Here is an 18,163-nt window from a genome sequence, read left to right on the forward strand (position 1 = left end):
TGCTTTCATATTTGATTTGAATAACCTATTTATGTTTCATTGATCCTTTATTATTTCTATTGCATAATTACAATTCATATAACTTGAAAATATGTTCTTTCTAGAATATTGCTTTCTTTTGATAACACATGGCTTAATTTTTTAAATCACATAACAAAATTTACGTCTTAGCCATTTTAAAGTGTACAGTTCAGTAATACTAAGTATATTCATGTTGTTGTGGAACAGATCTCCAGAATTTTTCATTTCGCAAAACTGAAAATTCATACCCATTTTAGCCCATTGATCTCCTCTCCTTAGCCTCTGGTCACTGACTTTCTACTTTCTGTGTCTGTGAATTTGACTGCTAGGATACCTCATATAACTTGAATCATACGGGTTTTGTCTGTTTGTGACTGGCTTCTTTCATTAGCATAATAGGTTCGTGCATGTTGTAGGCTGTGACAGGATTTTTTTCTTAAGGCTGAATAATATTCCACTGTATGTATCTGCCACATTGTCTTTATCCATTCATCCTTTGATGGACATTTGATTGCTTCTACCTCTTGGCTGCTGTGAATAATGTTGCTGTGAATGTGGGTATGTGTATTCACATCCTTTACCCAGTTTTTAACGAGTTATTTTTTGTGTTAAATGTAGGAGCTCTTTATATGTTCTGGATATTAGCCCATCATCAGATATATGATTTGCAGATATTTTCTCCCATTTTGTAGGTTGCCATTTCACTCTTGATTATGTCCTTTGAGGCACAAAGTTTATAGGTTTGGTATAGTTCATTTTATCTGTTTTTGCTTTTAGTACTTGTCCTTTTGGTGTCGTATCTTAAGATTCCTGCCAGATCTAACATGAAGCTCTTCCCCTATGTTTTCTTCTAGGAATTTTGTTGCATGTGATATATGATATATGTGATATAACATAAGGGGCCAGTTTTATTTTTTTGCATAGAGATAACTAATTTTCCCAACATCATTTGTTGAAGACACTGCCCTTTCCCCATTGAGTGGTTTTCCCCCTTGTCAAAGATCATTTGATGGTGCACACAAGATTTTATTTCTGGGCTCTCTATTTTGTTCCATTTGTTTATTTGTCTTTATGCCAGTAGTTCTGTAATAATGTTTCAAAATCACAAAGTATGAGTTCTCTAGAATTTTGTTTCTCTTCTTTTTCAAAATTGTTAGCTCCTGAAGTCTCTCCAGACTTCACATGAAATTTAGAATGAATTTTTCTATTTTTGTAAAAAAATAACCATTGGGATTTTGATAGTGATTGGAATAAATCTGTTGCTTTGAGCAATAAGGACATCTTAACAATATTAAGTCTTCCAGTTCATGAACATGAGGTTTGTTTCTTTTTATTTGTGCCTTCTTTAAATTTTCTTAGCCATGTTTGAAAGCTTTCAGTATACAAGTTTCACCTCCCTGGTTAGGTTTATCCTTAAGGTTTTTTTTTTTTCCCCTTTTCTTTCTGATGCTATTATAAATGGAATTGTTTTCTTAATTTCCTTTTTGTTAGTGGAATATACTTGTAATGCTCCTTTGTTTATCTTTTGGTCTGTGAATGGTCATTACCATTACATTTATGAAATCTGGTACACAGCTAAGATGAAATAATGGATCATACTGTAGCCCTGAGAATGCAAAATACTGTCTTTCTCTGGAATTATCTTGGGTGGTTCTCAGGCTGTAGTTACAGATACACAGAAGCAATAGAGTACATCAGCGAGGGTAGAAAGCCATCAATAAATAAGGGTGACACACGCCAGGTTTTCTGGAGATTTTTTTTCCATTTTACTGTGGAAACTTTTTAAAAAGTTTTGTTTTTTTTGTTGTTTCTTTGTTTTTGTTTAGACAGAAATTGGGCTTTCCAGTTAAGTGATAAGAGATTGAGTAGTTGTATATTAATTTGAGAATTGTTACGGTGTATATAGTCAAACATTTTTAAGGGAAAAAGAGACTTGGAAAATCAAATTTAAACTAATTCTGTTTGCAGTGGGAGGTTGAAGGTCTCAGTCTTAGGTGAGTACAGTGAAGAGTAGTTAATAAAGTAGCTTTCTCTAGATCGAATGATCTCTTAAGTATTAGATTGATTTTAAAGAGACATCAACTATACTCAATTTTTTTTTTTTTTTTTTTGGTAAAAGAGACTGGCACTCTCATAATTTCTAAGGCTAATGTGGTTTGGGGGAATGTTTTCTTTAAGATCCGACTGAATGCAGAAAAGCAGTTGTTTATGGTTCTCTAGCTTAGTTGATTTGAAGATCCTTAATGCTTATGTTGGGGGCAGAAAGTGAAGATGGAAAAGGATGCCCTTTCTAAGTTTTCTCATACGTAAGAAAAAATTGCTAATTATTTTAAATAGTAGGTTCTTTTTGGTCAAGGTAGTTAATAGTGCTAAATATTAATGGATAGATACCTTTGCAAATGATTGTTATATTCCATGCAAAGCAGTTTGAGTCCTAAACTCTGAATTACACTTTTTGTGTAACACATTGTTGATAGTTAACGTCTGATGAGTGTTTCATGAAGAGGCAGGGTATGTCCTATAACCCATTCTAGGAGTGACTAGGAATACTTGGTATGTGGAGCTTCAAAACATGATTTCGAAAGATGCAAAAGTGTGATATATACCTTCCTAAAGAGTGGATTTACATGTAAGCATTTAAAAAATTGAATCAGTTTTATTATAAGGCTCAGTTATATTACCTTGTTTTATTAAAGTACTGTAAAATGTATGTCAGACAAATAGCTTGTCTTCACTTACAGAAATGAATGTGAGACACAAGGTGATCTTTTCTGAGTGATTGTTTAAAATGCTAATTCGCTAAATTTTTTATTATTTAGAAGTCGATGGAGTTCTGGAGTAGGTGGAAGTGGAGGAGGATCCTCTGGTAGGTCGTCAGCTGGAGCTCGAGATTCCCGCCGACAGACCCGGGTCATTCGGACTGGACGGGATCGAGGATCTGGGCTTCTGGGCAGTCAGCCGCAGCCGGTTATTCCTGCGTCCGTCATTCCAGAGGAGCTGATTTCACAGGTAGAGGTCTTGAAGAACACTTCACATAACGCAACAAAATAGGAGGAGATTTAACCGAGTATCTTGGGCTGTCGTCCTGGCTCACAGCCCTGGGTTGTGAAATACTGCTTTTCCGTTATTGTGCCTAGAAAGCTGATTTTGATAAAAGTGTAAGCAAAAGAGAATTAGCATAGCAGTCTTCTTTATTTTTTATTTCAGGCCCAAGTTGTCTTACAAGGCAAATCCAGAAGTGTCATTATTCGGGAACTTCAACGAACAAATCTTGATGTAAACCTTGCTGTAAATAATTTACTTAGCCGGGATGATGAAGATGGAGATGATGGGGATGATACAGCCAGTGAATCTTATTTGCCTGGAGGTTGGTGGATCACCATCGTAGTTTTCTCTTCTCTGAAGGAAGAGACTTTTTTGACTAGGGAATGGAATTTTAAAGTACAGTGGATTTTCTGATGGTTTTTCCCAAAGTGGTAGATATTTCTCATTGGAGTGTTTAATTTGATCATAAAATACTTTTAAGGGAAAATGAGAAATGTTTTTGCTCAGTAGACTTGTGTTTGGTTCCAGTAGAGACGTGGATGTATGTGTCTGTCTTTATCACTGGCTGACAGATGACTCTGGAATGTTGTTTTTTGATGTCCTTATTACTGAATATGTAAAAACTCTATTTAGATTTTAACTGCATTCATTATCTTTGTGCTGTTACAAATATATTAAGTAGTTTTTTTTTCTTATGATTACTTAGTAGTTAGCCCAAGTGGCAATGCAATCATGCATTTCATGCTCTTTAAAATCTTTGTCTATAACGTTAACTTTATTTCCTAGGTAGTTATTACCTTTTTTCCTCAGGGTATATTAATAGTTTGCATCTCATTTTTATCTTATTTAATTTTCAGAGACCTTTCAGTGGTCTACAGATAATTTCCGTATCTGCTTTATTTATATTTGTTTCTGTTTATAGAGGATCTTATGTCTCTTCTTGATGCTGACATTCATTCTGCCCACCCAAGTGTCATTATTGATGCCGATGCCATGTTTTCTGAGGACATTAGCTATTTTGGTTACCCTTCTTTTCGTCGTTCATCACTTTCCAGGCTAGGCTCATCTCGAGGTAATTTTGCATTATTTCTTTGTGATCATTGGCTGGCTGTACAGAGAGATAGTGATAGAATTCACTGTGTTTGAACCTCTAATATTATAGTAATTATATAATAATAAATTACTACTTATTAGTGTTTTGAGTGCTTTGGTATTATTTTTGTTATTTAGTTATTTTTGATTTTGAAGAGCCACAAATAGTATTTTACTTTAGAGATGATCTTAACAACATTGTGGAATACTTATCAAGGGTTATGACTTACCTACCTATATTTTTAATTAGGCATATGGATTCTGAACTAAAAGCAGAATTCTACTTTACAGTGACATGCAGCATTCAGAAAACAAGTCTCTTTAGTTTATTTGATTAAAATACAGTGATTATTCTGTTCATTTTAAATCTTGGTTAGCTGGAAGAGTGAAATATGAAAAAATTTAATAGAATGGGATTGGTCAGTAATAAATATGTGAAAATGATTATCTTATTAAAATAATATTTTCAAAAGTTTGAAATCCTTCAAAGGTATAGTACGTAGTAGAGGTTAGAAGATTTTGAAATCATACAAATCTAAGACTTTCTGTTTGTCTGTTGGTATATAGATTTAGCTTGTATTTTAACCTTATTAAGTCAGTATTTTTACTTGCCAGAATATAAAACTGCTTGATTGAAATAACATACAAGAAGTGGTTATATATTACTTACTGATCATTAGTAAACTGGAAAAGATGCCATGTTATATTAAGACCTTGCTGCAAATATCTAGTACTTAAAAGCAAAGTTTAAAAAATAACAAATCTCTGATGATCTTTTAGTATATTGAACTTATAATGTAATAGCTTTAAATATTTTTAAATAAACCCACACTTGATTGCCTTAAATATATCAAGTATTGCATTTTCAAATATTCAATACTGAGCTCAAATAACTCCTTTAAATTTCTTCTCCCTTTTGCTTTTCTGTAGGTCATTCTGTGTAGGCATTATTTTTTATCCGAACCATATGAAATTGCTGGTACTTGACTATATTTGACCTGTACGGATGGCAATTTCATATGGTTCAATTTAATAATACTGTTTCTAGTCCTTATCCAAGTCCTGGAAAATATATTTTGATTACCTGCTTAAAATAAATAATGTATGAGCAAACAAAAAGAACAAAACCAAAACAAACCGAAAACAAAGCTGGTTTCAGAGAGTTTGTAGGCTAATTGCAGGGGAAGCAATCTTTGTAAGGAAATCTTAATGTAAAGATTATTAAAAGAAAAAAAGAAGCTTGTCTGGTTCTCAGAAATGTGTAAATGAGACCGGTCATGAAGATCTGCTTCTAAAATTAAACAAGGGCTTGAATTATAAAAATTTTTATAGTTAACGTTAATGGATTTGTATTTTAGCCTTTTCACATTTTTCCCCTGTATGTGTAGGGTTTTGTTTCTATTTTTGTTTTTTGTTTTCTGATAACTGAAGATACTCTTAACAAATACTCTTTTTTGGCTTACATATGTAACTAACATGTTGAAATTCTAATTTATGCATATTTTCTAATAAAGTTATGGTAAGCATTTTTAATGGAAGCCAAAAATTTTGAACTCCATTTTAAAAATCCAGTTTAAAATAAAGTAATTCTGCTCTAAAAACATGTAGTTGGAATTCAGAAAAGTCTGCTTCTACATATAGTGCTTAAAAATACTAGTTTATAATCTTCATAGCTTCACTTGAAAGAGTTAATGTTTTGAATGTTGCATGTCAGGCTTACTAGATATACATTTACATTAAATTTTTGTGAGTAGATAAACTGCTGTTAGTTGCATCCTGAAGGGTCTTTACTAGAGAGTGGCTTACTTTTATCCCACTGGTGTGACCCAATTGCATACCAGTTCTCCTTCTTCCCTTAGAGAGAGACTCTGAGCTGTTGCGTGAACGTGAATCCGTTTTACGTTTACGTGAACGAAGGTGGCTTGATGGAGCCTCATTTGATAATGAAAGGGGCTCCACCAGTAAAGAAGGAGAGCCCAACCTGGATAAGAAGAACACACCGGTTCAAAGTCCAGTATCTCTAGGAGAAGATTTGCAGTGGTGGCCTGACAAGGTATTTGGAAAAATTCCCACCCTTTCCATTTAAATGGGTTCCTGGCAAGCCCCACCCCCTCAAAAAGGTTTCTGTTTTACTTCAGATTTTTGTATTACCATTATTTAAACACACACAGACGTAAAATGGTATTTTTGTTTTGTTTTAAAATAGACATGTAACATCTTTATTTGGCATTGTATGAGTCATAGTGAGATATGCTTGGTGGTGCTATTATTTAGGTTTTTTGTTTTATTTTTTGTTTTTCCTGCTTGATGAAGTAAATCCGAGAAATCGGACTTGGAGTTCCAGATAACATATCAGCATTCTGTTTCAGGACTTGTTTTCTGGTGATAATTTTGCCAATAATTGATGGCCCTTTGTAGAAATTTGTTTTGTAAAGTCAGTGAACCCCAGTTACTATGGGGCAAGTTCATGGTCATTGATAAAAGGATGTATGTCAGGGCAAGATTAGGGATCTGTATTTCTTTGATTAGTTAGCTGTCCTGTTTCATGGCAATGAATTCCAACAGACCCTTTGCTCTAAATGCCGTGGGAGACAAAGCTGTCTGAACAGGAATGGACTAGGGGACTAGTTCTGGTCTGCATCCTGAGGAGAAATACGATGATTGGCTTCTAGAAAGCATCCAGGATTTGTTAAGTTGATTTGAATCTTTAAAAATTCATTACTGCCGTGTCTGAAGCAGACAGAGTATCTATATCCTGTTAATGCCATGGAGGTTTCATGTCGGAGGTGCTTGGTAATGGCTCCTGTAGGAAGCCATGTTTTCTGTCTCTCTTTTCATGCGCCTTTTTCTTATTTCCAGAGCCAGTGGGTAGGAAATTTTCTTAAGTAGAAGTAAAGTAAAAGAACGTAAGAACTTTAAGGTTAATTTCTAGCAGATACAGAGATTCTGATAGGGATTTCTTTTCTTTCTTTGAAGTTGAATTTGAATTCGGAGTATTAAAGGAAAATATTGTTTAGCTTTCTGAATTTGTTTATCTTTTATAGTAATTGTGAATCTTGATGTAGTTCATTTATTTTCCTCTGTATTCAGCTCATGTGGAAAGCTTGAATGCAAGAAGGAACATGAATTTTAATCAGTCTCTTTGTAAGCAAAAGGTTATTCTGTTTTCTTTGGCAGCTGACAAACTTTCCCTGAATTGGCATTCTCTTATTTCCATAAAACTAGACATGTCCTAAGTTCTGCTTTCATTCCATATGGTAGAAGATGATTTAAACCTTGACCTCTCCCCTCGCGTCCCTCCCCAACCCCCTGCCTTCCCCCCACCCTTTTTTCCGTACATTGTTTTATGTTTCCTATTTCTCTTGCCTGGATCATATTAGGTTGGCTCTCCTCTGTGTTGGCAGGAAGTAATAGAGGACTCAAGAATTTTGTTTTAATAATGCCATCACATATATATTAGTCTGGGCTTCTTTATCATGTATTATTTTTGATGAATGAAAGTATTTTGAACAGTGCAAGTTTAATAAGCTGCTTTCCTGGCCAGTGTATGCTCTCATAGATTTAGCCAGTCTTTGTTGGTCTTTACCGATGGGCATGTTTTTAAAAAGTACAGCTTATTTTCAGAGACAGTTAATAAGTACATCATGAAACACACTAGTGTGTTATTTCCTTCATGTTTAGCTATTGAATGAAGGAGGAATAGGAGTGTGTCAAACAAAGTATATCCTACCTATAGCGTTTTTTCTACAAAATACCTTATTTAAAATATTGTCACTGAAACAGAGGATCATGGGGGGTGAGAGGGAAAAATAAAACAAGATGAAACCAGAGACGGAGACAAACCATAAGAGACTCTTCATCGTAGGAAACAGGTGAGGGTTGCTGGAGGGGAGAGGGGCGGGACGATGGAGTAACTGGTGATGGACATTAAGGAAGGCATGTGATGTTATGAGCACTGGGTATTTTATAAGATTGATGAATCACCGAACTCTACCTCTGAAACTAATAATGTGTTAAATGTTCATTAATTGAATTTAAATAAGAAAAAATGTCACTGGAAAAGATCCACTTTTTATTAGCTTATGATTGGAATTTAGACATCAAAAATAACAGTTTAGGGAAAGAAAATAGCTTAACTTTTAAGTTAAGCTATTATATATCAAACTTTTAAGTTTATTATATATCAAACTTTCAAGCATTGTCACAGTTATCAGCAAGTACCAATCAGTGATATGAGGGCTACTGCTACTCTCAGAGAATGCAGAGAGCTATTAAAGGGAAAAAGACCTGGCCTACAGCTGACTTTCAGACAACATGCGGAACTATCTTGAAGGGGCATAAGATCAATACTACATGCAGAAATAGATAATATGTGGGACCGTATTGGTCTGCCTGAATTGGAGGGGGTGATCCCTTAGAAGTACAAGGGTTTTGGGGGACAGCTTGATAGGTGATCTAGGGTCAGGTGGAGAGTGCAGGGAGATAAAGCGTTGTCAGCACACACTACTTAAAAGTAGTGTCTTTCTCTTTTTTCTTTTTTGAGGGGAGAGAGGGGTGAAAGAATGCCTCCCAATTAATTTCAGAAATGACCTAATCCAGTATTTTTAAATTGTAAGTTTGGGTAGTAAGCATAGTATTTTCACTCTGTGTTTTATAAGGGTTCATGAGAAATTCCATTGGTAAATTTTATGTGGATTAGTACTGACTTTCCTAACACCTCTGTAGAGAAACAGCACCTTCTTCCAAAATCCTCACCATTTTGTAGACTAATAAATTAGTTCCTTTAATAGGGGAGTGAGTGCTCTCTTTTCATTTCTTTAAAACCTTTTACAGTATAATCTTGAACTGAAAATATTTTAGGTAACCTTAGATTTAAATATTTCCACAAGTTATTCTTTGAGCTAAATGTCAAAGCTAGTATATGTAAGAACATACTTGGGAATGCTTATGACTGGGGGTGGGACTGTAAATTGGTTCAGACACTATGGAAAACAGTAGGGGGTCCTCAAAAAATTAAAAATAGTACTACCATATTATCCAGCAGTTCCACTTCTGGATGTTTATACAAAGAAAATGAAAACACCCTAAAAGATACACGTACCTTTGTGTTCATTGCAACATTATGTAGAATAGCCAAGATATATGGAAATAACCTTAAGTAGCCATCATTGGGTTGTGGATCAAGAAGATGTAATACATATATATACTCACACATATACTTGAATATTATTTCTCCATAAAAAAGAAGGAAGTCTTGCCGTTTATGACAACATAGATGGTACTTCCAGGGCATTACGCTATGTGAAATAATTCAGAGAAAGACATACTGTATGGTCACTCTTATATCTAGAAACATCAAATCAAAACAAAACACCAGCCTCATAGATACAGAGAACAGATCCGTGGATACTGGAAGCAGGGTATCGAAAAGTAAAATGATCCCAGGGTCCTGGGATCGAGCCCTGCATCGGGCTTTTCGCTCAGTGGGAAGCCTGCTTTCCTTCCTCTCTCTGCCTGCCTCTCTGCCCACTTGTGATCTCGGTCTGTCAAATAAAGAAATAAAATCTTTAAAAAAAAATTGTTTTTTTAAACAAAAATAGGCATAAAAGTTTTTTCCCATACTCATTTTTCAGCATCTTAAAAAATATGATGTTGAAAGCTCCATGAAGACAGAGGTGAGGGTCATTCAATCAGTGTTAATTTAATAACCTTGATTCAATGCGTATTTCCTGTTAGGCATTTTGCTTAGGTGTTAGGGTAAGAGTTTTGTAGAAAGCAGAACAATGATGTTAATGCTCTGGAGTAAGTACAATTGTAGAATTAGGTACAAGAGGCTCTGGGGAACCACAGGAGGCCAGAGCAGTTGTTAAGAGTGTGGACTCTAGATCCAGACTCCTGGAGTGTTCATATCCAGGCCCTGCCAGTTACTAGCTGTGTAGCCCTGGTCAAGCCCTTTAACCTCCCTGGGCCTTTGTTTCTCATCTGTAAGATTGGGATAGTAATGGTTTTTACATTGTGAGATTGTTAGAAGAGGTAAGTGACTCAGTATATGTAAAGTGTAAAGAGGAAGGAGAAGCAGGGTCCTATTCTACAGACTGAACAGGTAGTTTCTGTAGGTCATAGAAAGGTAGGAGCCCAGTGGGTATTCCAAGTGGGACCATGTGGCAGTTGTATATTGTGTGCCAGATTCTCTGCTGGTACAGAGTTGGGCAGAAGCTGAAAGAGATACAGACCGTGTCCTTGGTCTCACTGGACTATAAAATGCAAGAGATGAAAACATTTCATTACGGTAGTAATATAGCATACTAGGAAATTAATGGGTAGTCTAGTCCATAATCTACCTAAGGGAGAAATGGAGGGAAGGCCTTTAAGTCCAAGATCTAGGTCACAGTTGAAGTAGCTAAGTTTATACTAGTTTTTGAGTCATTTTACTCAAGAATGTCAACATTCTTAATTAGGCTTCCCTGTCTCTTCATCCATCATTCCTCCCTCCCTTCCCAACACTCTGCTGTCCCCCATTTCTCTCCCTCTTGCTGTTTGCTTTTCATACTTTGTATTTCTGGAAGTAGCTGTGATAATTCAGTTACGTTGGTAAGAAGATGCAGTCTTGCCACTAGGTGGTTATTTCACATGGCTTCATGTCACTTTTCAGTCGTTTTGAAATGTACTTTTCTCAGACTAGAAATTTAGTTTTATGTTGCTGAATGTCTACGTGCAAAATGTAACTATATATATATTTATGCCAGCCTACTTCCAACAAGAATCTGAGGTGACTTATAAGGGAAAAAAAGATGCGCTCCAGTCACGAAAGACTTAACCAAGAGAATCCCCAGATTAGAGTGAAGAGACGTGGGAGGGAGAGGAAGGAGTAAAGTTACACAGAAATCCGTGCTGAGTAAATCTGCTGAAGCTGAACATAAAAATAAAAACTTCGCTTTGTGCCCCATTAACAGACAAGACGCTTTCAGTTGAAAGCACGCACAGATCCTTTATTTTCAGCAAATTGTGAGAGAAGCGTGTGGTGAGAGTCCTGTGGTGGGAGATGAAGGAAACACTGGGTGGGGCAGGCCGGTGCTCTTAATTTGCAGCCCCGTTCCTGACCATTGTGGACTCGTTTTCATATGGTCTGAGTGAAGAATGGCAATTAGATTCGCACTGGTCTTCTGAGCTGTAGAGTTGCGTGTGAGTCTCTGTTTCCGTGAGTGGTGGTATGAGCAGATAGCCTCAGGACGCTTGGCTCCTTGCTTTAGCTGCTAGAGCAGCCGGTGGATCAGACTTGTTGATTGTACTGCTTTACCTGCCTGGTGCCAGAAGGGCAGGTTGAGAGGGGAGAAGTCTTTGTTGTTGTTGTTGTTTTATTGACACTTGGAAGCATCCAGGTAGTAGTACCTATTAAGAATTAGCTAATGTGTCACAGATGCAATTTAATAATGAAATAAGAGCAGAAGCAGAAAGGGTCATAAAGAGGGAATTAGAAGGCAGGCATAAGGAGACTAGGGAAGGAAAAATGAAGTGTGAGGAAACACAGTTGACCAGATTCCATGGAGTGACCTTTAGTTGTATTCCATCCACTTCAAGCATAATACATGGTACATTCCTGTTGGTGCTGGTACTTACTGGGAAAACTAGTGTTGGCTGGTAGTAGGCAAGTTAAAAGAAAAAGAAGAAGGTAAAATCCAGGTTTTCTGGGAGAGGCTTAGGAATAGAAAGACCAACTTTTTCAAAATTGATGTCACAAAATGTAGATGTGGTCAGCGGTGTTCATGCTGCTGGACTATGTGCTTTGCAAGTTTTGACCTGTAGGTAATTCCTGTCTTATATTTGACAGTTTCTGTCTCCTTTTGGGGAGGGATTTCTAGTTTGACTGATTACCTCAGTTCAGTTACTTAGTGTCCTTTAGACAATTGGAAATTTATTGAGTACTTCAACCACTAGTGACTTGATTTTTGTTTTTATAAAAAAAGAGGGCTACAAACTACTAATCTTTAAGGAAACATGCATATCTACTTTTTCCTGTTGGGTAGAAGCAGGCCCCAACTTGCTCAGAGGCAGCCGTTATTACTTCATTAAAATAATAAAAACAATGTTTTCTATGGCATTATGAAATGAGTGAGCTAAAATACTGTTCTTTTGTGTTGTGCTTGATTTTTTAAAATTTTCTTTACATAATGAATCTAAATAAGGGCAGAAGCAGTAGGTGATTATTCCATCATCCTCCTATGGTTGGACACAAAAATTTCCCACATTGTCTATAATGGATTTTCAGGGTCTTTGGAGTTCAGTTAGCTCATTCAGGACTTAACCTGGGGAACGCTGGCCTATCTTGGGAGGATATAGATAAGTCACTTCTGAGGGCCCTTGTGTACCATACTCTTGCTGTAAGGATGATTTGTTTAGGATTATACTGCTCTGGCAAGGCCTTTTAACTTGGAGAAGTTGGAGTTAAAATTCATTTGTTCATTCAGTTATCCGGGTGCTCCTGCTGTGTGCCATGCACCAAGCTGACCTTTGGGAGTGCAGGGGTGACTACAGTGCAGACCCTCTCACAGGGGATTCAGTGGGGGAAGACAGACATTCGCATGCAGTATCCCGTGTTCACGGTGTGTGATCAGTGGTAGACTGATGGCATGCGCACAGTGCTTGGGGTTCATGGTGGCGAATGACTAATACCACCTGAGGGATTTGGCAGAGACTTCACAGAGGAGATGATATCTGAGCAGCATTTTTAAGGTTAAGTAGCCACTGACCAAGATGAAGAGGCATTCCAAACATATCAGGCATGGGGCCCGAGTCATGAAAGGGCATGGTGTATTTGTGGAACAATGAGAAATTCAGATTTGCTGCATGTAGTAGGGAGTAGGAGAAGAGCAAGATGGAGCAGGACTGCGAGTGCCCCAGGCAACCCGCCACAGGGTTAAGATGTTCCGTAGTCACTAGGAAGCAGACAGAGTTCTTAGAGAAGTGACATGATGAAAATTGTGGGTTTCTGTTTATTTATTTATTTTTTACGAGGTGAGCACTGTTGGCACTGTGGGAGAAGGATAGGAATAGGACACAAATCAGGAGTCTCTTTGGAGACTGGTAGAACTGTGGAAAGGAATTGTGAGCATTTCAAGCAAAGCAGTGGCAGCAGGGACCAAGGAAGGGAAGAATCTGAGGAATCCGAGGCAAAGACAGCTCTGGTTCTCTCGTCACTGTGTTGTTGAGAGAGAAGAGGAGGAGGTGACATAGTGCCCAAGTTTTCATGTCTCTCTCCTGTTACAGGGTGGGTGATGGATGTCATTCATGGAGAGGGCCTGCAAGGGGTGTGCAGCTTTGAAGGATCTGATACATTCATTTTATAGACATTTGGGTGCTTTCAGACATCCAGGTAGATAACTCCTGCGGGATTAGTGTGGTGATGAGAGATTTGGCGCCCCAGTGGCTGCTGTCCATTAGGCTGAGAGCGGAGCATAATTTGTATAAAGGGGCAAGAACAGAATCTCGGGCAGGGAGTGCATGATGGTAGGAGGGAGATGGAGACAGTAGCCATGAAAATGGGAAGAAGACCACTAAGGGGTAGTGTGACCTGTGAATAAGGGACAGGAGAGGTTCCAGAACAGATGAACAGGGTCAAATGGTTGGAAGAGCTTAAAGAGGAGATGGGTTAATTAAACTTGTGAGGCTCATACGGTAGGGTTCTAGCTCTGAGTGAAAGCTGGTAAAGTGAAGCAAATGCCAAGCAATTCACTTTACCATGAGTAGGACTGGAAGAAAGATTAGTTTGAATGGTTATTGGGGTTACGGGAGAGACTTACAGCCCATGTGTGCAGGTTACCTTTAGATACGAAAGAAGGATGCTGCTTTTCTGAGATGAAGGTGGGGAGGAGAGGAGAATGGTGTTTTTTGTTAAACAACTCAAGAAGAACAGGCATATTCAGCAAGCTTGTGCTTTTCTGGGTGAGTAGGAGGTAAAGTTGGGGGCCGTGGAACCACAGTTGAATTTGAGCACTTACTCGTGCTGCGCTCTGTGCTTTTGTACCTTATGGATGTTAGCGGTCTTTGGTTTTTTATCCTCTTCCCCTTAGAGGTAAAGAAAGAGGGTTCAGGGAAATTATAAAACCTACCCAAAGTCACATGTGTGATAAGTGTTGGATCCCGGTTAGGGGCTCACAGGATCAGATTCTGTTATCCTTTAAGCAAAGAAGGCTAAGGAAGTGAGGCAGAGATGTTAGGATTTGATTCAGCAAGCGGCCTTGGAGAGAGTTGATGACGCTTTTCAGACCCCTGTGGCGAAGGGAGGAGAGGAATTGCTAACTTGTAGAACTTCATATTTGATCTCCCATCCGTCTGTGGAATGACTTGAAAATAGGGCTGATGTTGTTAAAATAGAAGATTAAAATGCATGTTCTTTCAGTACACCGCTGGGGCATAATCTGTAGTTACATTATAAATTGTGGCTGACTTCATAGGCTTCAGCTGAGCACTTCGCCCATCTGACCAGATAAGATTGGAATTTGACAGAAAAGCAGAATGACAACATTGGTTCAGCATACTTCAGAGCCAGAATTCCGAAGAGAAGCGGTGTATAGACCAGTAGCAAAAGTATAACCAAAAGTCTCTTACCTGGCAAGTTTCGCTCTGTGATTTCTGGGTAGCGTCACGACTCGGATTGTATTAGCATATTAATGTGAAAAAATTATTATTGATACTCATTTACATTTATTGTCTTAGATTTTTAGAATTTATTTGCACTGAACTCCTGGAGTGAAGCTGGTCCGAGTGTTGGGGGTTATTAAGCTGAACTCCTGGCATGTGCTTTACCTTAAAACATTAAATGAACTTCTGCCTTTAAATATATATATATACATATATATATATGAAAAAAAAACCCCAAAACAAACAAAAAAACAACATGTAGACCTTTGTTTCAACAGCTTGGAAGAGCCTAGAGGGAAGCAGTCTTCTGTCTTGACGTTTGACTCTCCCAGCTGCAGCTTCTTAAGCTTCTTACTGTTGTTTCTTCATTTGGTAGTAGGCACAGTGTGCCTACTCTGTGCACTGTTCTCTGAAGCGGGGCTATGGGGGTGGACCAGCCAAAGCTTATATTCAAGTGAATAAACTATCAATGAGTAATACAGTATGTCAAGTTGGGAAAGGTCGTCACCTGAAAAGAAAGTAGAGTAAGGAGACGGAATACGAGAGTGGTGGTTTTGTAGGTGGTGTGGTCAGAGGTTTCATTTGAGCAGGCTTGATGAAGGAAAGGGGTTGAGTCACCTAAGAAACAAGGCAAGAGAATACCAGGGACTTGGCAGGTCCTGCAGGTGTGGTCCAGGAGCCGAAAAGAGGCGCATGTGCCGGGAGTACAGGGAGTGAGTTCAGGAAGCAACCAGGCAGGGTCTTGCAGGCTGTGCTGAAGACTTACTTGGCATAGGTGTGATTTACACGCTCACAGAATGAATCCAGGTTTGATGAAGTGATTAAAGCCATTTTAGGTTTGGCGATTATTACATCTATCCTCCTGTACAATTTTTCACTTTATAGGATGGAACAAAATTTATCTGTATTGGGGCTCTATATTCTGAGCTTTTGGCTGTCAGCGGTAAAGGAGAACTTTATCAGTGGAAGTGGAGTGAATCTGAGCCTTACAGAAATGCACAGGTATGTTACCATATTAAAGCTGCATTGAATGGCGCTACATATTGACACACAAAATGATAATTGTGTTTCTTATACTTTTAAAGAATCCTTCACTACATCATCCACGAGCAACATTTTTGGGGCTAACCAATGAAAAAATAGTCCTGCTGTCTGCAAATAGCATAAGAGCGACTGTAGCTACAGAAAATAACAAGGTACAGAACACTGGGCATTGCTTAAGAAACATTTCACGCTTAGATTCTTAGTTTTCTTCCTCTCCCTGCCCCTTCTCCATCTTTTCATTTTCTTTCTAACTAGATCCACAAACACAAAGCATCTCAAACCTAAGAGAGTAATCTAATGTATAATCTTTTGTTGCTGGTTTGTCCCTATATTATATTATCCCTTTTGGGGGAAGCTTTGTCCTTTAAGGGAAAGAAACAATATTCAAGATAGGGCTGACAAAAGAGGAGCTACTGAAAAGCCGAAGAGATGGACTGGGAAAGTATGGGGTATTATACCTCGGGTTATCAGTTTGGCTTTCGAGTTACTAAATTCTTTTGAAAATTGTTGAGGCAGATGTTTAGTTTTGATTTCTTAGAGATGGCTTCAAACATTCAATAACTGCTACTTTGATTTATGTATATGAAGAAAATATTTTAGGCTCTAGTCTTAATTAAGAATCTTTTCTGAATTCCTTATTTTTCTGGCATTTAACAGAGAATTTTAGAATTCCAGTCCATAGAGTATGTCTGTCTTTTCCTAGTTTTGACCACATCCTTTTCAACAGATTATTTGTATTTTATTTATTTGAGCCCTTATTATTTTACTCTTTAGGTTGCTACATGGGTGGATGAAACTTTAAGTTCTGTGGCTTCTAAATTAGAGCACACTGCACAGACTTACTCAGAACTTCAAGGTGAACGGATTGTGTCTTTACATTGCTGTGCCCTTTACACCTGCGCCCAGCTAGAAAACAATTTATATTGGTGGTGAGTATCACAGGGAGAGGGAATTCCTTATCAGTGAATGCTTTTAGGTGCATAGATAGGTGCTTTGAGTAGTGGAAGGTTGGTCAAAAGATAATGAATGCTTCATGGGGAGGGAAATTTCACTATGGAGCAAAGTAATATTAAAAAAACCCTTAAAATGTTTTACAAGTAACGCATACTTTAGTGACTATCATTATGGAATTTTATGAAAGTATAAAGTAAAAACTGAACATCACCTACTGTCCTACAACCTAAAGATAACTACTGTTAGAATTCAGGAGTATTTAATCTTATTTTCCTGTAAGTAAATATGTACTTTGCTTTACATAATTGGAAGCATAGTCTTTAGGGTATTTTTTTCATGCTTTTTTTCCATTCAATAGTATTGCTTAAAATACAGTTTTAAAGGTTATTGAAGTATTTCATTGGATGAATATTCTATGCCTTCCTTAATTATTCTTTTACTGTTAGGGATTTTAAATGTGTTTTCTGTTGTGTTTTGAGGAGTTAGTAGTAAATTTGCATTGGTAGAAATATTATATAGGGGAATCTACTAATGAGATATAGTTGTTTGGAAGAAAATTTTGGGTGATGAGTTTTCTGTAAATTTTAATCCCTGAAGGCTTAATAAAAAGGAACCATTTATGTGTTAAACCTGTGATCAAGTTATTAAGAATAAGTTGTACATGCTAATACTATTCTGAAACAAAAATACTGTAATATATGTAATTTCAAATTTATTCAATAGGCTTCTTTGCTGCTTGTTTGACCAGTTTATACTTTTTCTTTTCAGGGGTGTAGTCCCTTTTAGTCAAAGGAAAAAAATGTTAGAGAAAGCTAGAGCAAAAAATAAAAAGCCCAAATCTAGTGCTGGTATTTCTTCAATGCCGAACATTACTGTTGGTACCCAGGTAAGTGATTAGAATGAAATGTGTCTTAAGGGACAATGTTTCTCTTCAAAATCACTTTCGTCCCCTGTAAGCAGTTTTACAAATGAATGTCATTCAAAGTACCAGATTCCAGTAGCATGTATGTGCTCTTTATTCAGTAGCTGATTAACAGAGATTTCTGCCCCAGTGTCAGTAGGTTTCCCTATGAGGCAGGGTTCCCAGATTTGCCTAATTTTAAGAACCACTTGGCTCTCCTTACCTGAAACGTTCCTTCAGTTTGTTGGAGGGTATGGCCCGATAAACCGCGGGGCAGTTTGAACAATACTGCTCTCAGGGATGTTGTCAGCGTAAGGCAGGAGGCTTCGTCAGATCTCTGTTTCGACCAGTTTCTGTTGTTTGAGTCTGAGATGGTCTTATGTGCCTGTCTCATAGATAGGTAATTTTTTCAGTACCTCTGTGGAGCAGAGTGTGTTCCGAGGACTTCTGCTGGCTTCGCCATTCTTT

At 37.5% G+C, this 18,163-nt stretch overlaps 1 protein-coding gene across 15 annotated transcripts in view; it reads left to right on the forward strand.

Annotated features, from left to right (window-relative positions):
- UBR5 (ubiquitin protein ligase E3 component n-recognin 5) overlaps positions 1 to 18,163 on the forward strand; it is a 138,327-nt gene that overhangs the window by 54,359 nt on the left and 65,805 nt on the right. For 10 of the 15 annotated variants that reach the window (XM_082721269.1, XM_082721270.1, XM_082721272.1 and 7 more), the window contains 8 exons: positions 2,841 to 3,030; positions 3,229 to 3,388; positions 3,989 to 4,138; positions 6,000 to 6,211; positions 15,682 to 15,798; positions 15,882 to 15,992; positions 16,615 to 16,769; positions 17,563 to 17,680. In XM_082721269.1, coding sequence (XP_082577395.1) covers positions 3,997 to 4,138; positions 6,000 to 6,211; positions 15,682 to 15,798; positions 15,882 to 15,992; positions 16,615 to 16,769; positions 17,563 to 17,680 — 855 coding nt within the window. In that variant the 5' untranslated portion in view covers positions 2,841 to 3,030; positions 3,229 to 3,388; positions 3,989 to 3,996. The remainder of the gene's footprint in view (positions 1 to 2,840; positions 3,031 to 3,228; positions 3,389 to 3,988; positions 4,139 to 5,999; positions 6,212 to 15,681; positions 15,799 to 15,881; positions 15,993 to 16,614; positions 16,770 to 17,562; positions 17,681 to 18,163) is intronic. The other 5 variants (XM_082721265.1, XM_082721277.1, XM_082721278.1 and 2 more) reach the window with 1 other exon arrangement.

This window comes from Mustela nivalis, assembly GCF_964662115.1.
Source record: "Mustela nivalis genome assembly, chromosome: 2".
In the NCBI taxonomy this organism is placed as follows: domain Eukaryota; kingdom Metazoa; phylum Chordata; class Mammalia; order Carnivora; family Mustelidae; genus Mustela; species Mustela nivalis.